The sequence below is a fragment of the Dendropsophus ebraccatus genome, chromosome 3 (assembly GCF_027789765.1).
Source record: "Dendropsophus ebraccatus isolate aDenEbr1 chromosome 3, aDenEbr1.pat, whole genome shotgun sequence".
Lineage (NCBI taxonomy): Eukaryota > Metazoa > Chordata > Amphibia > Anura > Hylidae > Dendropsophus > Dendropsophus ebraccatus.
In genome coordinates, this window is record NC_091456.1 from 184,173,603 (window position 1) to 184,192,455 (window position 18,853).

The 18,853-nt window shown below is 43.5% G+C and overlaps 1 protein-coding gene across 4 annotated transcripts in view; it reads left to right on the forward strand.

The window, feature by feature from the left end:
* Positions 1-18,853, forward strand: part of UNC13B (unc-13 homolog B) — a 246,172-nt gene that overhangs the window by 45,621 nt on the left and 181,698 nt on the right. For all 4 annotated transcript variants that reach the window (XM_069963314.1, XM_069963313.1, XM_069963315.1 and 1 more), the window contains 2 exons: positions 12,764-12,881; positions 13,902-14,025. In XM_069963314.1, coding sequence (XP_069819415.1) covers positions 12,764-12,881; positions 13,902-14,025 — 242 coding nt within the window. The remainder of the gene's footprint in view (positions 1-12,763; positions 12,882-13,901; positions 14,026-18,853) is intronic.

Consider the following 18,853-nt stretch of genomic DNA (forward strand, 5'->3'; position numbering starts at 1 on the left):
AGAACAAAGGATTACACAGTGGGACCTGTGTGAAAGCTGGTATTCAGAAGTCAGAGAGGTCAGTGCTGACTTCAGAGGAGATAGCCGGGTGATGTAGCTGTAAATTAACTCTTTGTTGTCCTGTTTTGGTTCCTTATCTCCTTCCACCCCTCCCCTCTCCATAGAGAACCATGAAGACAAACTGCTTTTTTATGATAAAAATGCATTTTTCGGCTAATAAACCCAATTACAAAGTTTCTTAAAATTGCCTGTAGTATTTAAACGACATTGACACTTTAAGATTATACTATTGCTCCATATCTAATCTTCATTTTACAGGTTAACTCTGGTATAGAGAATAGTCCCCTCTAACTCCCCATGGCCTTACATGGGGAACTCACTTGATCAGGTACCTGATATTTTTCTTAAGAAAGAAAAAAAAAATTGACACTTGCTTAGAGCGGACATATATGCGATCTTCTGACTGTCATTGTCCCAATTTTTTTATTTATTTATTTTTTACTAGTGTACACCTTACAATAAGTTCGCCTCAAATCTTTTTTTTTTTTTTTTTTTTTGTGAGATACTTAGCTTAGAGTGCTCCTATCTGTTCTGCAAGGTATATTCTGCCATCTAGTGGTAATTTTGTCAAACTACAACATATTATTCAGTAAAAAAAACAACAAAACAGTAATTAAATATTTTTTCTTTTAAATTATTCTTTATTTATAAAATGTAAAAACAATTTTATATATTAACAATAGATAAAGTATAAAATAGCCAAATAAAAAAAAAATATATATAAAATATATATAAAGTATGTGTCCGTCTCTGAATTAAAGTATCTGATTTCTGCCCTTTAGGACTAGTAAGCAATGAGATAATCTCATGGATCCACTTCAGTTGTAACCTGCCAGGTATAGGTGGCAGGGTATTGATGTGATGGCTGATCCCCCCCCCCCCCCTCCCCCCTTTACAGCCCATGCATCCATTTCTTTAGATTCGATGTAGTTATAAATGCACTTGTGTTTAAGACTGGGGTTTCATACCATGGTCCTAATCAGAAACACGGAATAAGGCTATGTTCACACTACGTAAGTTACGTAATAGCCACGGCCGGTTTTGCCGATTTGCAGCAACGGCCGCGAATACTATGGAACTTATGTAGTGCTCCCGTCTATGGAATCCCGGCTGGTATACGCTCCGGCTGGGATCCCTAGTGGTGCCGCAAAAAAACTGACATGTCAGTTTTTTGTGGCCGCTATTCATTGAATAGCAGAGAATCTGTCAGTTCACACGATAGAGCGTGCAGCTCCGGCCACACGCTTCATAGTGTGCAGCGAGGAATTGACATGCGGGCGCGCACGAATTCGCCCGCATCCCAATTCTCAGGAGTGAAGATCATCCATCCGGTACTGCCATGTGAACGTGGCCTAAGGGTGCCCAATGTTGTCACCTCTTATGAGCCGTACAAACTCCTAGAGTGAAGTCCGATTCGCTTTCACTTTTTTCAATGGTAGCTGATTTATCAAATCGTTGCATAACTTTTGCTCAGTCTCCCTCCAGTCCGGATGGCACTTAGAGACATGCTATCATTGAGCTTTTAATGTGGTTTCATTGATAGTTAGCCGTTTGTTAAGGACATGCACCATTTTGACAACTTTGGCGCAGGTACAGGTGATGTACCACCTGGGAAAACATAGAAGCCCCCTGCTCCATCTAGTCCGCCCTTTTAGTATTTCCCTTCTTATTCTCTTAGGATAGATATATGTATATTCCTGGCAGGTTTATATTCTGTTATTGTAGATTTGTCTACCACCTCTGCTGGAAGTTTGTTCCAACATTTACTACTCTTTCAGTAAAGGAGTCTTTTTCTCACATTGCTTCTGATCTTTCCTCTAACTAACCTCTCACTGTGACCTCTTGTTCTTTAGTTCAGTTTCTTGCCTTCTGAAGCTAATTTAGTCCTGTAACATATATAAAGGTTCCCGTCATGTCCCCCCTTTCCCTTCTTCCTCCTGTAACATATATAAAGGTTCCCATAATGTCCCCCCCTTTCCTTTCTTCCCTCCTGTAACATATATAAAGGTTTCCGTCATGTCCCCCCTTTCCCTTCTTCCCCCTGTAACATATATAAAGGTTTCCATCATGTCCTCCTTTCCCTTCTTCCCTCCTGTAACATATATAAAGGTTTCCACCATGTCCCCCCTTTCCCTTCTTCCCCCTGTAACATATATAAAGGTTTCCATCATGTCCTCCTTTCCCTTCTTCCCTCCTGTAACATATATAAAGGTTTCCACCATGTCCTCCCTTTCCCTTCTTCCCTCCTGTAACATATATAAAGTTTCCATCATGTCCCCCCTTTCCCTTCTTCCCTCCTGTAACATATATAAAGGTTTCCATCATGTCCCCCCTTTCCCTTCTTCCCCCTGTAACATATATAAAGGTTTCCATCATGTCCCCCCTTTCCCTTCTTCTCTCCTGTAACATATATAAAGGTTTCCATCATGTCCTCCTTTCCCTTCTTCCCTCCTGTAACATATATAAAGGTTTCCATCATGTCCCCCCCTTTCCCTTCTTCCCTCCTGTAACATATATAAAGGTTTCCATCATGTCCTCCCCTTTCTCTTCTTCCCTCCTGTAACATATATAAAGATTTCCATCATGTCCCCCCTTTCCCTTCTTCCCTCCTGTAACATATATAAAAGTTTCCATCATGTCCTCCCTTTCCCTTCTTCCCCCTGTAACATATATAAAGGTTTCCATCATGTCCCCCCTTTCCCTTCTTCCCTCCTGTAACATATATAAAGGTTTCCATCATGTCCCCCCTTTCCCTTCTTCTCTCCTGTAACATATATAAAGTTTTCCATCATGTTCCCCTTTTCTTACTTTCCTCCAGACTATACAGATTTAGATCCTTAAAAGAGTATTTCCACTAAGAGTTAATAAATGAAATGCTATAAGTTTTTCTATAAGCTGATCTAGATCCAAGATGGCGCGAGCCAGGAAACTATATTTCCCATCATGCACCTCCCTGATTGGTCCATTTGCATACTCACCCCCTTGGCTTTCTTTCCTGCCCACTGCTCTCATTACTATTTCACAGTAAAAACAGGACTGTTGTTTTCCCTGACTTTGCATCACATCACCCCAGTATGTGTTTCATACTGGCTGATGATGTAGCAGAGCTGACGTGCGCATGGTGTAACAGAGCTGACACATGCATCTGTGCTACATAACGGGCACCTGTTTACTGGGGCTGGGGATTGTAGTGTAGGTTTAGATCACTGTTTACTGACTGTGAATGAAAACATTCTAGTTCCATCCAGACTCTAAGAACATCTATAACACTTACAATATACATAGCTGTGACACAGACTGGTACATATGCCTGCATCCACTGACAGCAAGCAGAGATAGGACTGTAACTTTTCAGATTACAGAAACCTAGGCTCAGGGACACATGTAAGTCTATGGAAGCAGCACAGATGCATGGAGATGATGCAGATGATGTGTTCTAGGGGTCGGTTTACAAAGTCAATAGACGGCTATCCTGGCCCCCAGAGATCACATTTCCTGTGTCTACACAGGAAGGCGGGAACAGGGAGCTGAGTGTGGTCAGAGTGGACCCAGAGAAGAGGATCTTGTATGTCCAGAGCAGGTAAGTATGAGGAAAAAAAACAGGACAAGGGTGCAACATAGGTTATACATGTATATTAGACATAGGGTGGTTTTGGAAAGAGAGATTGTTTAGAATATTTCTTTTGTTACCTCGATAATTCCTTTAAAGAGGACAGGCTCCCGACCCCCCGTTACAGCCCCCTATACTCACCTGATCCCGCCGGGTCCCGCTTTTGGATCCGGTCGGGTCACGGAGATATCCGCTCCCGGCGCGCGCGCTGACAGGAGAGTCCGACGCTTATAGAGAATGAATGGGGAGTCCGATGCTCCATCATTCTCTATGGGCGGGATCAGGTGAGTATAGGGGGCTGTAACGGGGGGTCGGGAGCCTTTCACCCCGACGCGGGGTGACAGGTCTCCTTTAAGTCTTTCCTGATATATATTTTATGCCTCACATCCTCCACCATTTTTGTAGACGTCTGTGGACCTGTCCTATTTTATTAATTTCTTTCTGTAGATGAGGTCTCCAGAACTGGACACAGTATTCCACATGTGATGTCACTAGATTTCTTTACAGCGGGATCATAATCTTCTCTTCCTACTGGTTATACCTCTAGCTATACACCCCAGCATACGATTTGCTGGACTGTATGGCAAATGGTGCGAAAAGAAAAATCACTTCAAATGCAAAAACACTGATAAATTCCCTACATTGTATTGATCCTAAGTTGCGGTTTTTACTCCAGAGCTGCACTCACAATAATGCAGTCTTTATCACTGCAATCTCCCAGAATTCCCTGCTTGTTCTGTGTCTGTACAGAACTTGATCAGGTGATTTGATTTCTCCCTGATGCCGGGTGACAGACAAGACCAGCCCACGAAGGGGATCGGCCCATCTGGCATTTTCCAGAAATGCCAGATGGCCAGTCTGGCCCTGTTTGGTGATGGACGGCATGTATATTCCATTTCTACTTGTGTTTAAATAGTGATACAAAAAGCAGGCAGATTTCCCCTTTAAGTGTGAGTTGCTCTCCTGTGGACCCTGTTCTCTGGTGTCATGGCTGTGCCACCACATTTATGATATGAAGACAGGGTCGTGCCTTGTCCTGTACACAATGATGGACCTGGACGCCATTGCCTGTGATGTCCCTGTCACTGGGGGTTGTTCTAGTTTGATGTGTTATGTGATGCAGGGACAAGGTGAAGGGGCAAAGACGACATCGTCAGACTGGACGGCGATGGGTGCGGATCATCTGGCGTCATCTATGGAATTATTCCAGCATCGTGATCTGAACTCAGAGGGGGAGATTTATCAAACATGGTGTAAAGTGAGACTGGCTCAGTTGCCCCTAGCAACCAATCAGATTCCACCTTTCATTCTCCAAAGAGTCTGTGAGGAATGAAAGGAGGAATCTGATTGGTTGCTAGGGGCAACTGAGCCAGTCTCACTTTACACCATGTTTGATAAATCTCCCCCATAGTAGCTACTTTCCACAGATGGTGTTTCTACAATAAAAATGGCAGCGGAGGCCGGGTTATTCCCCTTTAAGGCCATGTTCATGCACAGTTTTTAGCATCATAAAACGCTTGTCTCTAAATGAAAGAAACCTGTGCAGGTTTCATGGTTGCACATAAGGACTGGGAACCTCCTATCTGCACCATTTAAAGGGGTAGTTCACAACAATTTCTTTTTCTTTCAAATCAACTGGTATCAGAAAGTTATATAGATTTGTAATTTACTTCTTTTAAAGAAATCTTTAGTCTCCTAGTACTTATCAGCTGCTGTATGTCCTGCAGGAAGTGGTGTATTCTCTCCAGTCTGACACAGTGCTCTCTGCTGCCACCTCTGTCCATGTCAGGAACTGTCCAAAGCAGCAGCAAATCCCCATAGAAAACCTCTCCAGCTCTTGACAGCTACTGACATAGACAGAGGTGGCAGCAGAGAGCACTGTGTCAGACTGGAGAGAATACACCACTTCCTGCAGGACACACAGCAGCTGATAAGTACTGGAAGTCACGAACATTTTTAATAGAAGTAAATTACAAATCTCTGGCATTTTCTTGCATTTTTTTTTTCCTGACATACCCCTTTAACTGAGTCCTCTGGCTGCATAACCTTTGCTTTCTGACACAGAGTTCCAGTTTTACTGTGGTTTTGGACATGGATTAATCCCCTACAACTCCTCACAATTGGTATTTATAGATTTGTAAATCTGTGACCAAGACTATGGGCCCTATTCCACCGAACGATTATCGTTCAGATTATTGTTAAATCGTTCGAATTTAAACGATAATCGTTCGGTTGAAATGCAGTTAACGATTAACGACCGAACGAGCTTTATAAGACCTGAATCTATTTTTATCGTTGCTCGTACGCAAATCGTTCGCAAATCGTTTGCATTGAATAAGACATCGTCCGGTCGTTCGCAGTAGATACGAACGCAATAGCGAAGAAAAAACGATCGCAATTACGATCATAAGTAACGATTATCATTCCATGGAAATGAGTGAACGTTTTCAGGTCTTTCGCAATAGCGGTCGTTTGAGATCGTTAATGATTATGCAAACGATAATCGTCCGGTGGAATAGGGCCCTAAGTCAGGGGTTTTCTATGAAAGGTACCAGGATGTTTCTTTGGCGCCGAGTAGCCACAAACGTGCTTAAAGGGATTATCCACAGTTAGAAAATCACAGTGTGTGTACAGCTCTGTTCCATTCACTTCACTGCAGTTCTAGACACAACCCATGGACTAGGGTGGCGCTTTTTTTTTTTCTCCTGTTCATGAATATTCCCTTTAAGGGTCTGTTAGGTCCTGGCAGGTCCCTTTCACTACATACTCGCAGCGGTCTGAACGACCGCTGCGTGTATCTAATGGCCCTATTCCACGGAACGATTATCGTTCATAAACTCGCTCAAACAACCGCTCGTTAACGATCAATAAACGACTATTTTTTGCGAACGATTACACATTCAATCTAGTGGTAATGTGAACGATAACGATTATTTTGCGGTCGTTACATGATCGTTAAAACGTTCGCCGGGATGATAATGTAGGCGGGGAATAGAAGTTTTTAGACACATTTTACGAACGATTTAACGATTTCTAATTCAACAAAACGATTAGCGAATTATCGTTGGAAGACAAACGATTTTTTTTCGACATGTTGAAAAACTTTTGAGAACGATTCAACGACCATTTTGCTCGAGTCGTTCGATCGTTTTCATCAATTCAACGGAACTATTATCGTTAACGAGCGGTCGTTTGAGCGAGTTTATGAACGATAATCGTTCCGTGGAATAGGGCCTTTATTGTCCCATAATTCTGCCGGCCCCTTAACCCCTTCGGCTCTCGCCCCGCTGTGTCTGTATATACATTACCTGTCCTTGCTGCACGGGGTCCCGGCGTCCTCTCTCCCGCCCGACCAATCAGTGTGTTGCCCAGCCGCAGCCACTGATGCAGGCTGGGCGGGAGAGCAGTACGCCGGGACCCCATGCAGCGAGGACAGGTAATGTATATACAGACACAGCTGGGCGAGAGCCGAAGGGGTTAAGGGGCCGGCAGAATTACATACACGCAGCGGTCGTTCAGAAAGCTGCGAGTATGTAGTGAAAGGGACCTGACAGACTCGCAGCGAGATTTACGCTGCGACTCTGTACGTGTGGACAGACCCTAAACGGGGAAAAAGCACAGCTTTTTTCTTAAATATCAGCACCACCCCTGTCCTCAGGTTGTGTGTGTTATTACAATTCAGCTCCATTCACATCAATGGAAATAAGCTGTAAAAACCCTCACAACCAAACTGAGGACATGAGTGGAAGAAAGAAGCCATGTTTCTCAAGGCCTGGACAACTCTTTTAAAGGGGTACTCCGGGCAGGGCGGTTATTTTTAGTGTATGGCCGGGGAAGGAGTGGAAATCGAGGCCGACGGTAACTTACCTCCCCGTTACCAGCGCTGGGTCCCGGATCGCACCGCCCCTTTCTCCCATCCGGCCACCACTTTCTGGTCTGAGCTGCGGTTTAAGACGTGACGTCTCAAGGCAGCTCAGCCATTCAGCGGTCGGAGCGGAGTCCCGCCTGTACCAAAAAACAACCCCCGTCCAGAGTACCCCTTTAATATCCTCCAATTACACAGGACAGTACTGGATGACGTGGTGAGAGGAGGGGTTACAGATGCACTGGGTTTACAGGGTTCTGTGCGTGTGCAGAAATTGAACAGAGGGCTAGAAGGGATATATCATCACTATATAATGACTCTGGGGCCCCCTACTGGTTGTGATGATGAAATGGACACCGTATTAGTCACCCTTGTAAGGTGTATATAGCCCCCACCACCACCACCACAGTTCCCTCTATAACCACCAGGGTGTCCCGTTCATCCTCACAGCCAGTGAGCAATACACCAACACTTTATAAAATAGGAAAAACCCTTTGAGTGCATAAAAGCTGAAATTTGCTAAATAATAAAACACAGGATTAACTTGGCGCTGTGACGCCCGCTGCGGCATTAATCCAGATTATAACCCGACAAGTAACGGCATTAATAATCCAGCGCACATCAGAGGGGCCGATGTGGGGAGCAGCAGGTGTCCTAAGCAGCTTCCTCCTGGATCCCGGGGACGCCTTCTCCTCCGCACTGATCGCAACATGAAAGAGCAGAATAATCCGGAAGGAAGCGTTAATACACGGTGAGCCGCCGCTCTGGAGGCAGCAGATTAGTGACAGCGCCCCGGCTCCCGGTACATCACAGCCCAGGACTTTGTCTACTTTAACTTCATTTTGTAGAAAATGTGTTGTGGATTTGTAAACGTCGTGCCTGCCATTGATTTTAGAAGAAACGTCTATTAAAGAGCTGAAGAAACTTCGAGCATGCTAGTCTATTACTTTTTTCTCTTTGTAAGTATCCACGATTAGAGGGAAAAAAAAGTTACTTTCTTGCAAAAGAGCGCTACCCCTGTCATCAGGTTGTGTGTGGTATAACAATTCAGCTCCATTCATTTCAATGGAAGTGAGCTGAAAACCCCCCACACAACCTGAGGACAGGAGAGGTGCTGTTTCTGAACGAAAGCAGTAATATTTTATACCCCTTTATGGTGCGTTCACACCTACAGGATCTGCAGCTGATTTTCTGCAGCAGATTTCATTTAAATAACTGAACACAGCATCAAATCTGCTGCAGATCCTGTAGGTGTGAACGCACCCTTAAAGGGGTATTCCACTCAAACATAACTTTTAATATGTTGCTGCCTATGGTGAGATTAACAATTCCTTTCATACCGGTTATAATCTATCCAGTCTCCTTCCCCCAGTTCTGAGCTGCTGCTTTCTGCCAAAAATCTGTGAGTTAATTAGCAACTTGACCTCAGATTATCCCTCCCAGCATTACAAAAAAGCTACAATGTTGCAGATACAGTCAGGGACTTGTTTACAACAGCCATCTCAGGAGGGAGGGGGGAGGAGGGGGAGACAGAGAAAAGCTCACAGACAGATTTTTGTGTCTTTAGCAGAAAGCAGCAGCTGAGAACTGGGGGAAGGAGACTGAATAGATAATAACAAGTATGGAAGTAATTGTTAGTCTCACCATGGGCAGCAACATATCAAAAGTTATGTGTGTGGAATACCCCTTTAAGTGTTATGTTCGTCAGTCTCCTGCACACAGATCTCTGCAGTTTGTTCTCACCCCTAGGGGGTAGTCTGTATACATACCTAACATTGGTGATGAATGGTAGAGCACTTTTGGAACTTATATTATTTCAGATGGGAGATCTCACTTAACTGAGTTCTGGCCTTATTTCTGGATTACAGTGTCACATTATAAAGAGAATATGTCATTTCAAAAGTTTTGATCAGTCAGGAGGTGTTCAGACCACGACTAATGTCAAGACAAGACACACACACACACACACACGTACGTTTACTCCTGGTTCTGTGTCACATGACCTGGGTGAACTTCCAATACAAGTTTATGGGGCCACTCAAGACTTGGATACAGAGCAGGGAGAGGAGCCTGCGGTAGAGCGGTTATCTCACCACTCGTTCTAGTGATTGATGAACCACGACTGAACGTGAATCTGACCTTTTGACCCTGATGTTTATTGCTTTAGTCAAGAAGTAGAAGTGAGTGCAAATCAAGCATACTTAAAGAAGTCTCCTGGAAAAAAACAAACAAAACAAAAAATGGAGGTCATGGGGGTGTGGTAACATAAAAAATAAAGTATACTTACCTATCCTCGTGCCCCGTAGCCCTGCTTCTGGGTCCAGCTTCCTGCAACTCTTCTAGGTGCAACATCATGTACTTGGCTAAGCAATTGCTCGCTCAACCAATCAGTGACTGGGGCCAGACAACGCTGCAGTCACTGACTGGCTGAGGGGGCAGTTGTCACCCGAGCCATGACATTGCAGCTGGAAGGGCTGGGTACGTGACAAACCCAGATTCCAGCTGAAAATGAAAGCGGGCGGCTGTCAGCGCGATTCGGGAGTCACGCTACGGGGACACGAGAACTGGTAAGTATTTTATACATTTGTCTTTTAAGTTCATGCACGCCCCCCTAAAGGTTCGCTTCAATTCGGAATCTGCCAAGGATCACACCTCTCCAGTGATCGGTCAGGGTCTGAATACTTACACCCTAACCAATAAAAACTTTTGACATGTTCCTAGGAGCACGCCCCTTCTGGTGGGCATTGGGGCAAAAGTGTGTAAAATAAAGATTACTAGTAAACTAATAGATTTTTGCACAAGTCATGTAAATTATACCAAAATTCATGGTGATGTCACTTCCTGGATAACATGGTGATGTCACTTCCTGGATAACATGGTGATGTCACGACCCGACTCCCAGAGCTGTGCGGGCTGTGGCTGCTGGAGAGGATGATGGCAGAGGGATGCTCAGTGTCCCTCCAGTGTCCTGTGTCCCTCAGTGTCCCCCTGCCATCATCCTCTCCAGCAGCCACAGCCCGCACAGCTCTGGGAGTCGGGTCGTGACATCACCATGTTATCCAGGAAGTGACATCACCATGTTATCCAGGAAGTGACATCGCCATGTTATCCAGGAAGTGACATCGCCATGTTATTCAGGAAGTGACATCGCCATGTTATCCAGGAAGTGACATCACCATGTTATCCAGGAAGTCAAGCCTTGATGCAGTAGTAAGTGCAGGGAAAAAAGCACTTTGTAAGCATTTCCTGTATGTTGGTGATTTGTGTAACTTTTGGGGGGCAATACAATACTTTAATGAAAATTTTCCCTGCGCTCAGACACTTTCTGCAGATGTCATGTCCTAAAAAAGTAACTTTTTTTTTTTTCAAAGAATATCCAAAAACGTGTCTCCTCTAGCCAGACCACATTTCCTGTTGCAGATTTTTGGCTCCTACATCTATTACTATTAGCCATCTACTTTGAGAAGTCCACCCCAAACAGGAGATCTCTCTCTATTTTTCTCTAATTAGTTTTGTAGGATGTTCTTTCCCTTCTAGGACTGTTGTGATCTCTTCTTAATGCACAAGGGGGCAGTAGAGGCACACTGGATAGACTTGTCCTTCTCCTGGGGTTGCCCTATTGCTGTGTCCTTAGATGAGAGCTCCAGCTGTTCCTGCTGCTATTGGTGACTGTGTAGTGAGGATTGGAGCACATGTGGGGGAGCAGAGGATGTGGTGGCATCTAATAGACTGCTTGGTGTCAAATATTGTCACAATATACCAGGAGGAGATTATAGGTGTGTGTGTGTGTGGGGGGGGGGGGGGGGGGGTGCTGTATACATCTTGCCTCTGTCTTTCTCATTGTCTCTTTCTTTCTTTTTCTCTATCTCACTTTCTGTCTGTCTCTCTCTCTCTTTCTCGCTTTCTCTCTCTCTCTCTCTTTCTCTCTATTTTTTTTTCTTTCTATTTCACTCTCTTTCGTTCTTTTTCTCTCTTTCTCTTTCTCGCTCTCTCTCGCTCTCTTTCTCTTTATTTTTTTTCTTTCTATTTCTTTCCCTTTCTCTCTTTAGCATTTTCTCTTTTTTTCCCTTTTCTTTCCCATTGTCTCTTTCTCTCTCTTTTTCTTTCTTTTTTTCTCTTTTTCACTTTCTATCTCACTCATTCTCTCTCGCTTTCTCTTTCTCGCTCTTTCTCTTTTTCTCGCTCACTTTTTTCTCTCTCTCGCTCGCTTTCTTTCTCTCTCGCTTTCTCTTTCTTGCTCGCTTTTTCTTTCTCTCTCTCGCGCTTTCTCTCTCTCTCTCTGTCTCGCTTTCTCTTTCTCTTTCTTGCTCGATTTCTCTGTCTCGCTCGATTTCTCTGTCTTGCTCGCTTTCTTTTTCTTGCTCGCTTTCTCTTTCTCTCGCTTGCTTTCTCTTTCTCTCGCTCGCTTTCTCTTTCTCTTGCTCGCTTTCTCTTTCCCTTGCTCGCTTTCTCTTTCTCTTGCTCGCTTTCTCTTCCTTGCTTTCTCTTTCTCTTGCTCGCTTTCTCTTTCTCTCGCTCGCTTTCTCTCTCTCTCGCTTTCTCTTTCTCTCAAGCTTTATCTTTCTATCTCTCTTTTTCTTTATCTTTTTTTCTCTTTTTCACTTTCTATCTCACTCATTCTCTCTCGTTTTCTCTCTCGCTCGCTTTCTCTCTCTCGCTCGCTTTCTCTTTCTTGCTCGCTTTCTCTCGCTCGCTTTCTCTTTCTCTTGCTCGCTTTCTCTTTCTTGTTCGCTTTCTCTCTCTCGCTCGCTTTCTCTTTCTCTCACTTGCTTTCTCTTTCTTGCTCGCTTTCTCTTTCTTGCTCGCTTTGTCTTTCTCGCTCGCTTTGTCTTTCTCGCTCGCTTTGTCTTTCTCGCTCGCTTTCTCTTTCTCGCTCGCTTTGTCTTTCTCGCTCGCTTTGTCTTTCTCGCTCGCTTTCTCTTTCTCGCTCGCTTTCTCTTTCCCTTGCTCGCTTTCTCTTTCCCTTGCTCGCTTTCTTTTTCTCTCTATCTCTCGCTTTCTCTTTTTCTTTCTTTCTTTCTTTCTTTTTTTCTTTCTTTCTTTCTTTCTTTCTTTGTCTTCTCTCTCTCTTTCTTTTCTCTTTCTTTTTTCTCTCTTTTTATTTTCTCTTTCTTCTCTTTCTTGAAAATGATGATCTGAAAATCTCTGATATGTATCCTCTTGACTTGAGATTATCAGGCATTCTGGCGCTTATAGTTCTTCTCTGCATCTATCACTTTGTCTTGCAGTGAGATCAGTCGGCTCGATCTGGGGCTCATCGTGGAAATGTGGAACAAAGGTCTCATCTGGGACACCATGGTGGGGACCCTGTGGATTCCACTTCAAACAATCCGACAGTCGGACGAGGTAAGGACAGAGCCTTAAAGGTTATGGGCTGTTACAGTAATCTGTGCATGGAAATGTTCCTGGGTCTGTTTAGTCACTGACAGCAAGCAGAGAGTTTGGAAATGGGAATGAATTGAATACATCAATCTCAAAGCTTTACAGAGGTACTCAGGTGAAAATGTTTTTCTTTCAAATGAACTGGTTACAGAAAGTTATATAGATTTGTAATTTACTTGTATTTAAAAATCTCCTGTCTTCCAGTACTTATCAGCTGCTGTATGTCCTGCAGGAAGTGGTGTATTCTTTCCAGTCTGACACAGTGTTCTCTGCTGCTTCCTCTGTCCATGTCAAGAACTGTCCAGAGCAGGAAAGGTTTTCTATGTAGATCTGCTACTGCTCTGGACAGTTCCTGACATGGACAGAGGTGGCAGCAGAGAGCACTGTGTCAGACTGGAGAGAATACGCCACTTCCTGCAGGATATACAGCAGCTGATAAATACTATAAGACTGGAATTTTTTTTATAGAAGTAAATTACAAATCTGTATAACTTTCTGAAACCAGTTGAATGGAAGAAGAAGGGAAAAACATTTTTGCCGGAGTACCCCTTTATAGAACCCGATGTGCCCCTATACATGTAAGTTTTTGGGCACTAATCTTGCAGACATCATCTGACCTCTACCTGTCACATAAGAGGTGTTAAAGGGGTTGTCTAACTCCGTGAAAATGTTTACCAATAGTTACACGATGGAAGTTATACTTGCCTTACTAATCCCCTGCCACTCCCGTGCCCACGCTTCCCTGTTCCCCCTCCGGTTTGGGCTCCAGTGATGATGTGGTGTGTCAACATCACTGAGGTCACCGCTGCTTTCTGATTGGCTGTAGCGGTCACATGTTGCGCTGACACGTCATCATCACCAGAGCTAGGTAAACAGTTGGTGGTAAGGTAGGTTGGCTTTCTAGGTTATAGCTACAAACAAGTGAAAGTTGTGAATAAAGCAAAGCGTAGGCAAACCCAGATCTGCTGTTCTTGTTTCTACTAGGAGGGCCCTGGAGAGTGGGCAGCACTGGAGGCCGAGGTCCTGATGAAGGATGATGAGATCTGCGGCACCCGCAACCCAACTCTTCATAAGATCTTGCTGGACACCCGCTTCGAGCTGCCTTTTGGTGAGTTAGAAACATAGAAGATGACCCCCTGCTCCATCTAATCCATCTTTATATTATTTCCTTCCTTATTATCTTAGGATAGATATATGTATATACCAGGCAGGTTCACATTCAGTTATTGTAAATTTATCTACCACCTCTGCTGGAAGTTTGTTCCAAGCATCTACTATTCTTTCAGTAAAGTCATATTTTTTCACAATTCTTCTGATATTTGCACCAGTAACCTCTCACTATGTCCTCTTGTTCTTGTGTTCAGTATTTTATTAAAAACACTTCCCTCCTGAACCTTATTTAGTCCTGTAACGTATATAAAGGTTTTGGAAATGTCCCCCTTTTCCCTTCTTCCCTCCTGTAACATATAAAGGTTCCCATCATGTCCTCCTTTCCCTTCTTCCCTCCTGTAACATATAAAGGTTCCCACCATGTCCTCCCTTTCCCTTCTTCCCCCTGTAACGTATACAAAGGTTTCCATCATGTCCTCCCTTTCCCTTCTTCCCTCCTGTAACATATAAAGGTTTCCATCATGTCCTCCCTTTCCCTTCTTCCCTCCTGTAACATATGTAAAGCTTTCCATCATGTCCCCCTTTCCCTTCTTCCCCCTGTAACATATGTAAAGCTTTCCATCATGTCCCCCTTTCCCTTCTTCCCCCTGTAACATATATGAAGCTTTCCATCATGTCCCCCTTTCCCTTCTTCCCCCTGTAACATATATAAAGGTTTCCATCATGTCCTCCTTTCCCTTCTTCCTCCTGTAACATATATAAAGGTTTCCATCATGCCCCCCTTTCCCTTCTTCCCTCCTGTAACACACATATATATATATATATAGCTTTCCATCATGTCCTCCCTTTCCCTTCTTCCCCCTGTAACATATATAAAGGTTTCCATCATGTCCCCCCTTTCCCTTCTTCCCTCCTGTAACATATATAAAGGTTTCCATCATGTCCCCCTTTCCCTTCTTCCCCCTGTAACAACATATATAAAGCTTTCCATCATGTCCCCCTTTCCCTTCTTCCCCCTGTAACATATATAAAGGTTTCCATCATGTTCCCCTTTCCCTTCTTCCTCCTGTAACATATATTAAGGTTTCCATCATGTCCCCCCTTTCCCTTCTTCTCCATATAAAATATATAAAGGTTTCCATCATGTCCCCCCTTTCCCTTCTTCCCTCCTGTAACATATATAAAGGTTTCCATCATGTCCCCCCTTTCCCTTTTTCCCTCCTGTAACATATATAAAGGTTTCCATCATGTCCCCCCTTTCCCTTCTCCATATAAAATATATAAAGGTTTCCATCATGTCCCCCCTTTCCCTTCTTCCCTCCTGTAACATATATAAAGGTTTCCATCATGTCCCCCCTTTCCCTTCTTCCCTCCTGTAACATATATAAAGGTTTTGATCATGTCCCCCCTTTCCCCGCTTTCCTCCAGACTATACAGATTTAGTCTTTGTTCACACAACGTAAGTTCCGCTGTAATCACAGCAGTTGTTACGTTGTGCGACAGGCTGAGAAAATACACTCCGGCCAGGATCCCTAGCGGCGCCACAAACAACTGTCAGTGCACACTATGGAGCGAGCGGCTCCGGCCGCTTGCTCCATTGTGTGCGCCGGAGAGTTGTAATGCGGGCGCATCAGAACTCTGCGGTGCTAAAGATCATCTGTCTGGTACTGCAGGTCACAGAACGGCCGGTGTCATACAGCGCGTGAACATAGCCCTTAATTGTTATTTCAACAGTACTGGTAAATATTTAAAAACATAATATATCTTAGCAGAGAAAAATGCCTTTTGTTATCATGTTTCCTTTCTTGAACCTCCTCATGCACTATGTAAAAGAGCTCATGTCTTGTTTTTACTGTGCAGACTAGAAACTAGTGATTGCAGGTTGCATTAGAGACAGAAACTATATCAGCTTACTGTTTGTTCGATCTCAGCCCTGTATTTTATTCACAGCTTACACTGTTAAGTACTGCCCTATAATGTCCTCCACACTTCTGTTACTTTTGAAGGCATGTTATAAAGCTATAAGGGAGTGACATCCCCTTATATATGTACAGTGTATGGGAGACATTGTGGTAGATAAGGAACAACTGAATGGAGATGGAGCCTGCATATAGCATGTTCTGCAAATAGGTTTAGTGCCATTTGGCTGAGCTCTTTTTATGAAATCCTAGAAAACTCCTTTAACAAGAATAGAGGCGCACGTTCCAGTGACTGCACATGGAACAACGAGATTGTCCTGGATGTCAGTGATGCTCGCCAGCGTGAAAACAAGTGGTGAGGCCTGTGTAACTGGAAGCATATCAGTGCACAATGTCTACACACCTCACCAACCCTGCAAGTCATTTAATTCCAGTTACCTCTCTCAGTCATTCCCTGGCTGATCAGTAATGTTACTCAGGGTATACTCTGAACACAGTATTATAGTAGTTATACTCTTGTATATGGGGGCAGTATTATAGTAGTTATATTCTTGTATATAGGACCAGTATTATAGTAGTTATATTCCTGTATATAGGAGCAGTATTATAATAGTTATATTCTTGTATATAGGGAGCAGTATTATAGTAGTTATATTCCTGTATATAGGAGCAGTATTATAATAGTTATATTCTTGTATATAGGGAGCAGTATTATAGTAGTTATATTCTTGTATATAGGAGCAGTATTATAATAGTTATATTCTTGTATATAGGAGCAGTATTATAGTAGTTATATTCTTCTATATAGGAAGCAGTATTATAGTAGTTATATTCTTGTATATAGGGAGCAGTATTATAGTAGTTATATTCTTGTATATAGGAGCAGTATTATAATAGTTATATTCTTGTATATAGGGAGCAGTATTATAGTAGTTATATTCTTGTATATAGGAGCAGTATTATAATAGTTATATTCTTGTATATAGGAGCAGTATTATAGTAGTTATATTCTTCTATATAGGAAGCAGTATTATAGTAGTTATATTCTTGTATATAGGGAGCAGTATTATAGTAGTTATATTCCTGTATATAGGAGCAGTATTATAATAGTTATATTCTTGTATATAGGGAGCAGTATTATAATAGTTATATTCCTGTATATAGGAGCAGTATTATAGTAGTTATATTCTTGTATATAGGAGCAGTATTATAGTTGTTATATTCTTGTATATAGGGGCAGTATTATAGTAGTATATTCTTGTATATAGGAGCAGTATTATAGTAGTTATATTCTTGTATATAGGGGCAGTATTATAGTAGTTATATTCCTGTATATAGGAGTAGTATTATAGTAGTTATATTCTTGTATATAGGAGCAGTATTATAGTAGTTATATTCTTGTATATAGGGGCAGTATTATAGTAGTTATATTCCTGTATATAGGAGTAGTATTATAGTAGTTATATTCTTGTATATAGGAGCAGTATTATAGTAGTTATATTCTTGTATATAGGAGCAGTATTATAGTAGTTATATTCTTGTATATAGGAGCAGTATTATAGTAGTTATACGAACTGGAGAGAGTGGAACGGCTGCACATCCCATCTATGGCTGATACCAATGCCGCTAGGCCTATATTAAAAATCAACACCAGAGTGTCTGTATATGAATTGATCAAGCCATATTGCCCCGTGTACCACCGCGCAGGTCCTCTGGTCCACACGGGTCCCTACGCTAACTCCACACCGTGTCGGTCAGCGACCGCCAACCCCGCAAAGCGTGCACATGCAGGGAAGGGAGGCCATGGAACGGCCCTGCAACCCCAATGTCACAGGACCAGACCCAAAAAGCCCCACCAAAACCCAGCCAGCACCACCGGCGGGGAAGGCTGCCCCCAAACGACACAAGTATGGATATGGTATTACACTTACCATTACTGCTCTCACAGAATGGGGAAGACATAGGGTCCAGACATGTGAGCACAGACATATCCTGCTAATTTTGGTCATGTGGGTCTTATAAAGGAGTGCTAGCTGTTCAGAGGGGGAGAACTGTGAAACACGAACTGGAGAGAGTGGAACGGCTGCACATCCCATCTATGGCTGATACCAATGCCGCTAGGCCTATATTAAAAATCAACACCAGAGTGTCTGTATATGAATTGATCAAGCCATATTGCCCCGTGTACCACCGCGCAGGTCCTCTGGTCCACACGGGTCCCTACGCTAACTCCACACCGTGTCGGTCAGCGACCGCCAACCCCGCAAAGCGTGCACATGCAGGGAAGGGAGGCCATGGAACGGCCCTGCAACCCCAATGTCACAGGACCAGACCCAAAAAGCCCCACCAAAACCCAGCCAGCACCACCGGCGGGGAAGGCTGCCCCCAAACGACACAAGTATGGATATGGTATGTGCTGCTTGGGGGCGACCTTCTCCGCCGGCGGTGCTGGCCGGGTTCTGGTGTGGTGTTTTTGGGTCTGGTCCTGTGGCATGGGGGTCGCAGGGCCGTCCCATGGCCCCCGTTCCCTGGCTGTGCACGCCTGCGGGGTTGGTGGCCGCTGACTGGCACGGTGTGGACTTAGTGTAGGGACCCATGTGTATCAGATACCGGCACGAGGTACATGGGGCAGTATGGCTTGATCAATTCATACACAAAATTCTGATGTGTTTTTTATTTAGCCAAGCGGCACTAGTATCAGCCATAGGTGTGATGTGCAGCACTCTGTTTCTTCCCTGAGCCACATTATAGTAGTTATATTCTTGTATATAGGAGCAGTATTATAGTAGTTATATTCTTGTATATAGGGGGCAGTATTATAGTAGTTATATTCTTGTATATAGGGGGCAGTATTATAGTAGTTGTATTCATGTATATAGGAGCAGTATTATAGTAGTTATATTCTTG